General features: G+C 48.9%; 1 protein-coding gene across 1 annotated transcript; it reads left to right on the top strand.

Moving 5' to 3' along the window:
- The first annotated feature begins 8283 nt into the window (after positions 1-8283).
- Positions 8284-9534, top strand: ACTL9 (actin like 9). Its single transcript, XM_036066123.2, has one exon. The coding sequence runs from the start codon at positions 8284-8286 to the stop codon at positions 9532-9534; it is 1251 nt and encodes a 416-aa protein (XP_035922016.1).
- Positions 9535-10662: the final 1128 nt, after the last annotated feature.

Here is a 10662-nt window from a genome sequence, read left to right as displayed (position 1 = left end):
AAAAAAAAAAAAAGAACAAAAAGATGTTAGAATTTTTTAATGATAAGAGAAATGAAAAACAATAGGATTAAAATATAAAATGTAGGAAAATATCACAAAACAACAAAAAGGCACAGAGAAAAATAGTAGAGAAATGGTAAATAAATCAGAGAATCAATACAGATGGCCCAACATCAAAACAATAGGCATTTCAGGGATGCCTGGGTGGCTCCGTCGGTTAAGTGTCTGCCTTTGGCTCAGGTCATGATCCCAGGATCCTGGGATTGAGTCCCACATTGGGCTCCTTGCTCAGTGGGGAGCCTGCTTCTCCCTCTGCCTGCCGCTCCCCCTGCTTGTGCATGCTCTCTCTCTCTCTGACAAATAAATAAATAAAATCTTTTTTAAAAAATAGGCATTTCATAAGTATGGAAATATGGGGCAAGAAAATTTCCCTGAATGAAAGTTGTGAATTTCAAGATTGAAAATTGCTCATCAGAATAAACAAAAGAATGTACCCTATAAGCTTTCAGAGAGAGAAAACAACTTTCCTGGAAAAGTCAAGAATGAGAATGACCTTGAACTTCTCTCATTTTTTTATTTTTTTTTAAATTTTATTTTATTATGTTATGTTAGTCACCATACAATACATCATTAGTTTTTGATGTAGTGATCCACGATTCACTGTTTTCATATAACACTCAGTTTACTTATTTATTTGAGAGAGAGAGAGAGCAAGCACAAGCAGGGGGAGCGGCAGAGGGAGAAGCAGACTCCCCGCTGAACAGAGAGCCCGATGCGGGGCTCAGTCCCAGGACTCCGGGATCATAACCTGAGCCGAAGACAGATGCTTAACCAACTGAGCCACCAAGGTGTCCCTCTAGGGTGGCCTTGAACTCTTCAACAGGAACACCAAATGTTAGAATGCAATGGAGCGATGTTTTAAAATGCTCTGGGAAAATTAATTGAGACCTAGAATTCCATAGCTAGTCAAATAACCATGTAAGTATAAGATAAAATAACATTTTTTTTAGACCTGATGGGTTTTTCTTCCAATCTGTCTCCACTGCACTCACTCAGGGAGCATGTGTCCCACCTAAATGAGGCATCAACCTAAGGAGAAGAAACAGAGGATTCAACCTGAAAGAGAATCCCTAGAATGATGGTGAAGGGGGATCCTAGGATGACAGCTGTCGCCAGCTCAGCCAGAAGCAGGTCAACCTCCAAAAGGGGTTTCTTCAAGATTAAACTGATAGAAGATTTTATGTGTTTGAAAGTTTTGAGAGGATATTTACATAAATGTGAAGGTTTAGGATTCAAAAAAAACCCCAAAACAGAAAAAGATTGTTTCTTACCAACATACCTGGACAAAACTCACCTGCTGATACAACAACACCTGCATAAAGGTCTGTGTGAGGACACACAGAGAGTGGAACTGGTCCCATCATACCTGGAGAGCCTGCCTCACCAAAAACCACACACTGTCATGGACTTAACCCACAAAGATGGTGTCAAGTATCCAGATATTTGGTTCGCAGGCTGGCAAAATGGGCCCTGGCCCTTCATAGTGCTATGCATCCAGTTTGCATGAGACAAAGGTAAAAGACACAACTCCTGCTGGTTCCTTCCCTACCTTGCTCTGAAGTCCACTGAGCTAGGGCCGTGAGCAGACCCAGAGAGACACACCCATAGCTCTCCCCATCTCACAGTGACTCCTGATAAACCTCCCTGGAATGTGTCACTCCCCACTTAGCCCACCAGCTCCTTCTTCAGCCAAGCAGTGATGAACCAACTGTCAAGGGCTGGCGGTTCCAGGTGAAGGTATTATATCAAAAGCCTCTTCCGGCTTCTCCTTTCTACTGCAAAGAAAGTTAATTGCAGGGGAGCCAGGTGCCCTGCATCTCAAATTTGTCCCAGGAGAGCATGAGAAAACAATGATGTTCACCTCTTAATGAACCACAGGAATGGTGGAGGAAGCACCGCATGGATAACCAAGAGGTGCTGGGCAGGGCCATCCAAACGCCACTGAGCATTCCAAGCAGAAGGATGAGCAAAGGAGTCTGTTTTAAGATATAGGTTTATTATGATCTGAGCAGGTGAGGCCAACAGGGTAGGAGAGCAGTACCATTGAAAAGCTAGCTTGTTACAATTCCCAAGAGGAAGGGTCGTGGCACACTATTGGGGGCCCCTCAGAGAGGCACTAGGGTCAGGCAGGAGACATGGGGAGTGAGGGGGAAATGTGGACAATGCAGGGCATACAGGCTTAGGACTGGCTAGTTTGAATAATTTCAGTGGGCTCTGGGACACAGGGGCTATCCGTTGTTGTCTGGAACCTGGCCCTGGGGATCAGCAGAGGGGAACAGTGGCCCTGAGTGTGAAAGCCCCACAGAGGAGGGGGTAGGGAGTGTGGGCTCTGGATTCGTTGGTTTGCCCATGAAAGGTGCACTGGCAGGTGAGGTGTGTGCTATCTCTAGGAATCAGCTAGCCCTGGGAGGGGAGCCCCCAAGATGTCAAAGCATCAAAAATATAGAATAAAAAGGCATGATCTATACAGCATTCCTATTTGTTCTCCAGGGTTTATGGCAAGACTGCTCAGGTAATCAGTGGTGCTCAGCACTGAATACACAGCAGACTCACCTGCAAGCTTTTTTTTTTTTTAAGATTTATTTTATTTATTTGACAGAGAGATAGCCAGAGAGGGAACACAAGCCGGGGGAGTGGGGGAGGGAGAAGCAGGCTTCCTGCCGAGCAGGGAGCCCGATGCGGGCTCAATCCCAGGACTCTGGGATCATGACCTGAGCCGAAGGCAGCCGCTTAACCAACTGAGCCACCCAGGCGCCCCACCTGCAAGCTTTTTAAAATGCGATGCTCAGGTCACATTGCAGGTCAAGTGAGTGAGCATTGCTGACTGAAGAATGAATGGAGTTGCTGATGTCAACACAGCCAGAAAGAGGTGCCGTGTCCCGGCAAAAGTGGCATTTCCCCATGTGAAAAACACCCTCAATTCAGCAACATGATACTCTCTAGGGGGAGATCCACAGAAGGCTTCCAGTGTGTTTGTTGTGTTTTTGTTGCTTATGTTGTGTGGTGAATACACACAGGCACTTGAGATTCTGTGTGTGTGTGTGTGTGTGTGTGTGTACACACACATATATATATGATTCTGTGTGTGTGTATGTACAACCAATCCCCATTATTCACAGGGTCCGTATTTAAGAATTCACCTATTTAAATTTATTTGTAATCACAAACTCAATACTGCTGGGACTCTCATGGTCATTTGCAGACATGCACAGAGCAGCAAAAAATCTAAATTGCCTACATGCTCCTTCCCAGCTGAGTTCCCACAATGCTCTGCCTTCTTGTTGTGCTCTCATACCATAAGCAAGTGCCCTTTTCATGGTCTGTTTAGTGCCCCAGGTTTCACATTTTTGTCCTTTATGCCCCTGGTTTCACTGTTTAAATCAGCCAGAAGCATTGTGCCGCACTGCTACCTAGAGTTGTCATGCACAAGAAGACTTTGGGGTGCCTTGCAGAGAAAATGCGTGAGCTGGACAAGCTTCATTCAGGCGTGAGGTATAACGATGTTGGCTGTGAGTTCAGTGTTAGTAAGATCAATAATATATATTAATTAACCGTGTTTTTAAACAGAATCACACGTAACACAGGGTTATGTTTTGAATGGTTGATGAAAATGTTGTAACTAGAGTTCAGTAGTCACTGTTCGTGGCAACTTTGTAGAACATAACACGGCAATAAAAGAAATTCGACCACTGATTACCTGAGCAGTCTTGCCATAAACCCTGGAGAACAAATATGAGCACTGTATGAGTCATGTCTTTTATTCTGTATTTTTTCCAGTTTTATGGAGATATAACTGATATGCAACATTGTGTAAGTTCAAGGCGTACAATGATGGATATGCTTACATACTGCAAAATAGTTACCACCAGACGTTTCACATCTCATAATCACTATTTTTGTGGTGAAAAAGTTGAAGATCTAGTCTCCTAGCAGCTTTCAAGTATATATACAGTATTGTCAACTATAGTCACTACTGTACATTAGATCCCCAGAACTTATTCATAACTAGAAGTTTGTACCCTTTGACCAACATCTCATTTCCCCCACCCCACAGCCCCTGGGAACCACCATTCTACTCTCTGTTTCTACAAATTGGGCTTTGCTAGAGTCCACATATAAGTGAGATCACACAGTGTTTATCTTTCTCTGACTTACATAGCGTAATGCTCTCAAGTGTCATGTACGTTGCACAAATGGTGGGAGTTCCTTCTTTCTCATGGCTGGATAACATTATATATATATATATATATAAGTTTTATTGTGAGAAGTTTTCCTTTCATCTCCCAGATGTCCACAAGGCTCCAGACAATGCTCCTCAAAGTGAAGTCAGCCAACCAGAAGCATCAGCATCACCTGGAAGCTCGTTAGGAATGCAGATTCTCTGCAGGGCCCTGGACCTGCTGAATCAGAATCTCTGGGCAAGACGAGAACTCTGTGTTTTAACAAGCCCTTCTAGAGACTCTCATACACATTTAAGCATGAGAACCTGCTGATCCCAGAGAACTGTGTCACAACCCCAGACTCCCAGTCCATCGTTTCTGATGATCAGGGGGAATTAAGAAATTGAGAATGAGAGAAAGAAAGGAAAGAAGGGGAAGGAAGGGAGGGAGGGAGGGAGGAAAGGAGGGAGGGAGGAAGGAAAGAGAGAGAGAGGGAGGGAGAAGGAAGGAAGGAAGGAGGGAAGGCAGGAAGGCAGGAAGGCAGGAAGGCAGGAAGGCAGGAAGGAAGGAAGGAGAATTTGAGAATGTTGAAGACCCAGACCAATGGACCTCCACTTGCTTCACATTAAGGTCTCCTGGGAGCTTTAAACAATCACCCCTGCTTGGTCTCCATCTGCAGAGTTTCTGATTCAAGTCTGGGGTGCAGCCAGAACACGGGGATTCTTTTTTAAGTTCCTCTGGTGATCCTAAGCTGCAACCAAGGATGTGAACCCCTGAGCAACTGAGCCAAGGACTTAGCAGAAAGAAAAAGAAGCAGGTGGTCTTGGACGCCCTCTCTTGGCAGGAAGCTGTACAACTCAACTCCTGGGAAACACAGACGCAGGTGGAAGGCGGCGCTGCCCACGCAGGTTTCAGATAAGCCCAGGACAAAGATCTGCAGTCTGGAAAAAAATGCCCTTTCAAGAGAAATGCCCATCTAAATCCCTAATTCCACTGCAGAGCTGTTGTTAGATACTTCCACGTACTGGTTGCTCATACACACGACTGAAGCACACAATACCTGCAATTTGTGTAAACCTTCACAAAGCAAGATGTACCAGCCACTGACTTAACCACTTCACAGATAACTCGTCCATCCACATACCTGCCCTTTGAAGTCAGTACTATTATTACCTCTAACTAGCTAATGGGGAAGCTGAGGCACAGAGAGATTTAGTAGTTTGCTTCACTATAAAGGTGGCGGGGCCAGGTTTAACCAACCCCAGCAGGTGGCTCCAGATCTGTGGTCTTGACCACATTATTTCCTTGCTGCCTCTACTCAGTGATGCTCTCTGTCCTGTTTGCTGCAGTATCCGAGAATGGAGCATCTATTATGTGCCAGAAACAACAGAGGAACCTGAGGTCAACAGAGTCCCAGCCTCCATTTGTACTGTTTCAGATGGATCTTAGACCTCACAGTTTTCCAGACCCGCACTCAGCCACTGCAGTATCTCAGAGATCTGGGTTCAAATCCTGCTCTTGTGCCATCCCAGCTGTGTGACTTTGGGCAAATTACTTCACCCCTCTGAGACTTTATTTCCCCCATCAGAAAAAAATGAACATAGTACCATAAAGATGCAGTGAGAATTTACCTGACCCCCATCCCGAACTATCAACTACCATCCCTCTCACTTGCCACAATGATTCTTGAAAAGGGAAAAAATGTTTATTTTTGTCTTAAATGGCTATAGACTAAATTCACCAAAATACTCTTTCAGGAGGTCAAGGGACCATCCTTGCAGATGTGTTGAATGAGGGGGAATAATGGAAAGTGCCTCCCCTTCTGTACACAGCTACATCACTAGCAATACCAAAGGCTGGGCTCTGAACCCTGTCTATTCAGTTCTTTATGTAACAGTCCGTCTGAACCAAACATGTCTTTCTAACATGCTGATACTTAAAACTCTATCACAACCTCACACTCATTACAATAGCTATAATTAAAAAGAAAAAAGGGGGGAAAGGCAAAAACAAGTGTTAAGAATGTGGAGGAATTGGAACCCTCTACCTTGCTAGTGGGAATGTGAAAAGGTACAACCACTATGGAAAAGAACATGATGGTCCCTCAAAATATTCTGACACCTGCTTCAACATGGAAGAACTTTGAGGACATTATGCTCAGTGAAATAAGCCAGTCACAGAAGGACACATACGGTAGGATTCCACATCTAGGAGGTCCCTAGAAGAGTCACATCCACAGAGACAGAAAGATGGTGGGAGCCAGGGGCTGAGGGAGGGGGTAGGAGTTGGTGTTTCATGGGGACAGAATTCGTTTCTTGCACACACATCATCCAAAAGGGGGTGCATTTGAGAGGAAAGAATTGTCTCAACTAAGGACAGCAGGTTCCACAACAGAATGGGAGAGTTGCCTCAAAATCCACTTCTGAAAAAAAAAAAATCCACTTCTGGTGGTGTTATCACCTGTTAGTTAAAACAAATAAATGTGTGTGTGTGTGCGTGTGTGTGTGTGTGTGTAGTGATAGAAATTGCCAGGACTAGTGCTGAATGTCACAGGAATATGGAGGTAAGAAGGCTTCATTTCCCAGTTGTGTCCAGATTTAATCCCGGCCAGAGTTTTTAACCAATTTTGTGTGCGATCTCATACATGTTTTTGGAAATGTTCATTTACTCAGCTATTTACAAGAGTCCGTGAACTTCCCCACCCCCACCTTTACTGAGATGTAATTGACATTTAACATTGTGTGAGTTTAAGGTGTACAATGTGTTGATTTGATACACCTGTATATTGTAAAACAATTACCATTTAAAATAGAATTACCAGGGGCACCTGGGTGGCTCAATCGGTTAAGCGTCCACCTTCAGCTCCAGTCATGATCCGAGTCCTGGGATCGAGCCCCGAGTTGGGCTTCCTGCTCAGCAGGGAGCCTGCTTCTCCCTCTGTCCCTCCCCCTGCTTGTGCTCTCTCTCTTAAATAAATAAATAATTTTTAAAAAAATAGAATTACCATATGATCCGGCAATGCTAATTCTGGGTATATACCCAAGAGAATTGAAAGCAGGGACTTGAGATTTTGCACAACCAGGTTCATAGCAGCATTATTCACAATAGCTAAAACATGGAAGCAATCCAAGGGTCCCTCGACAGATGAATGGGTAGGCAAAATGTGGTGTAGACACACAATGGAATATTATTTAGCCTTAAAAAGGAAGGAAATTCCCTGGTTCTGCCCTGTCCCTTTTATCTTACTGAAAGCTCCTTTTTGGATCCCACAGAGCCCCCCTCCCACCAAGGGGAAGCCGAAGAAATCCCTAGAAGGAAGGTGGACACCCCTTCATCACCACCACCATGTGATAGAGAGAAGGAAGAGAAATCAGGGAAGGCTTTCAAGAAGAGGTGGTGTCTTGCCGAGATTGGAAGAGGCAAATTCCTGCTCTGTGGCAATGGGGTAGGGAGACTGTTCCAGGTATCAGGCAGAGCAGAAGGGTCAAAGAACAGTAGAGGGATGTCTGTGTCTCTCCTAGCCTCACCCCCCACCCTAGGCAGGCTTCTGTTTCCTTCAGGAAACCAGAAAAGCCACACCAGCTAGGCGACCACCTTCTGATTAATATTCTAAGGGTTAATATTTTAAATTAATTTTAAGATTGAATTCTAAGGAGGGCTGTGACTAGCTCTCCCTTACCACACTATAAAGAGCTTCAAAAGGAAGCACCAAGAGAAGGATTCTTGGGTCTTACTGGGCTCTGGGTCAGGGAGCTGGATCAGAGGTCTCTCCTCTGGCACCCTCTAGCCTCCTCCTCCAAATTTGCCACTTTGGGGGAATCCAGAATAGATGAGTATTCTGGGAGCTTTCTGGGGCGGGGAGGAGCTCGTCCTCATCCCCTCCCCTGCATTGTGAAATCTTCTGAAGGGGCAGCAGGCAGGGTGATGTCATAGACCACCGGCCAGGCCCCTCTCCCTGCCTCTGCCTGCCCCTGGTCAGCCTCGGCCTTTTCTCCTCATACCCTCGGACCCCCAGAGGAAAGCGGTCAGCCTCGCCAAGCAGCTTACCCAGCTACGTGCAGCCATGGATGCAAACCCGTCCAGTTGCACGAAGCCCCAGCCCTCCCCAAAGGCCTCCAGGACTGGCGTGAACCCCAACTCAATCCTGGTGAACAAGACCCTGCAGCAGGACCCCCCCAGCATGGTGGGCGACAGGTTGCCACCAAAGACCGGCGCGGTGGTCATCGACATGGGCACGGGCACCTGTAAGGTGGGCTTCGCGGGGCAGGCCCGGCCCACCTACACCGTGGCCACCATCGTGGGCTGCCAGCCCAAGAAGCCGGCCACCAGTGGGCAGCCAGTGCTGGAGACTTTCATCGGCGAGGCCGCCCGCACACGCCCAGAGCTAACCCTGGTGCAGCCAGTGCGCAACGGCATCGTGGTGGACTGGGACGCGGCCGAGCTCATCTGGCGCCACCTGCTGGAGCACGACCTCCGCGTGGCCACTCAGGACCAGCCGCTGCTGTTCTCCGACCCGCCCTTCAGCCCCACCACCAACCGCGAGAAGCTGGTGGAGGTGGCCTTCGAGTCGCTGTGCTCTCCTGCCATGTACGTGGCTTCCCAGTCGGTGCTGTCCGTCTACGCTCACGGGAGGATCAGCGGGCTGGTGGTGGACACCGGCCATGGGGTCACCTACACGGTGCCGGTCTTTCAGGGCTACAACCTGCCCCACGCCACGGAGCGCCTGGACCTGGCGGGCACGCACCTGACCGCCTTCCTGGCAGAGATGCTGCTGGGCTCGGGCTTGACGCTGGGCCAGCAGGACCTGGACACCGTGGAGAACATCAAGCACCGCCACTGCTACGTGGCCCCTGACTTCCTCAAGGAGCAGGCCCGGCCGGAGCAGGAATACCAGCAGACCCTGAAGCTGCCCGACGGGCGGACGGTCACCTTGGGCAAGGAGCTGTTCCAGTGCCCAGAGCTGCTGTTCAGCCCTCCCGAGATGCCGGGGCTGGAGCCCGTGGGCATCCCCACGATGGCCAAACAGAGCCTTCACAAGGTGCCCCTGGAGGTGCGGGCCGACGTGGCCCAGAACGTGCTGCTCTGCGGGGGCTCCTCGCTCTTTCAGGGGTTCGAGGGCCGCTTCCGGGCCGAGCTGCTGCACAGTCTGCCCCCCGAGGCCCACGTGGTGGTGGCGGCACAGCCCACCAGGAACTTCTCGGTGTGGATTGGGGGCTCCATCCTGGCCTCGTTGCGCGCCTTCCAGTCCTGCTGGGTCCTGCGGGAGCAGTATGAGGAACAGGGGCCCCACATCGTGTACCGCAAATGCTACTGACTCCGGGCGGGGGGTGTGGGGGGGGAGGCAGTAAAGCTTCCAATACCCTGCCGGCTCTATCCTGCCTTACCCCAGGGCCCAGCCCAATCCACTCCTGGACCCACCACCCAGACTCGCCTTGGGTCCTGACTCCACCAAAATCTACCTCCCAGACATCGTGGTTCTGCCCTGCCCTAACTCACCTCCCACGGATCCAACCCCAGAGACACCCAGCTCCGACTCCCGAACCCCACCTTCCCCATGATCAACCCACAACCCACCACCTTGTCCTGACCCTGTCAAGCCCACCTCCCATGATCCCTCCTCAAAAGCACTCTTGGGCTGGGACCGCTTGCCAAGGCCACCCCAAAGACATCCCCAGATTCTCATCCCCTAATCTCACCCCAATGATCTATTGCTTTTGCTATAAACCTCCCCCAAGTTTCCTCTAGGCTCTAAGCCCCCAATTCACTCCCTATGTCCCTCAAGGACCCCTGACTCATCTCCATGACCTGTTCCTCCCCAAGGAAGTTGCACCAGGTGCTCCAACTCCCAACTCCGAGAACCTTTCCATGAGTGTTCCAACCCCTAAGTGCACCCTCAGAATCTTCTCCCACTTCTTATCCCCCCAAAATACCCCCAAGAGCCACTTGCCAAGACACCCCTAGTTCAAGCACCCCAAATCCACCCCCTCAGCAGTTTCCCCGTCTGATTATCCGAAGTTCTCCTATACCCTGATGTTCTGAGCATCCCCCCACAAGGGCCAAAACTCCATACCCACCACAAAGACCGATGTTCTGATCCTCAACGGTCTCCCCTACAGTGGCCCACTAAAGGATCCTCCAGTGTCCAAAGCCCATCCCCCAAATTCCACCCTCCCCCATAACTCTGCCCTCCCTGCATAATTTGTTCTCCAAGATTCATTCCTTCCATCCCACACCCACCTCCCCATCCATAACCCCCCAAAGAACAGTATGTTCTGAATCCCCAGACCCCCAGGTCAGCCTCACTGCTCTCAGCTCACCTCCTTGCTCTGTGTCTCCCACATGGCCTGCCTTACAATGCACCTCCTATCCCCTTTCCTCAGCCCTTCAAATCCTCCTAGGAAGGTTCCAGTCCCCAGGACCATCCCATGATTACCCCACTAAT

This window comes from Halichoerus grypus, chromosome 1 (assembly GCF_964656455.1).
Source record: "Halichoerus grypus chromosome 1, mHalGry1.hap1.1, whole genome shotgun sequence".
Classification (NCBI taxonomy): Eukaryota; Metazoa; Chordata; class Mammalia; order Carnivora; family Phocidae; genus Halichoerus; species Halichoerus grypus.
This window is presented reverse-complemented; position numbering and strand designations above follow the sequence as displayed.

Excerpts from the sequence above, each read along its gene's own strand:
- ACTL9 (XM_036066123.2), top strand. The coding sequence starts at position 8,284 with ATGGATGCAAACCCGTCCAGTTGCACGAAGCCCCAGCCCTCCCCAAAG.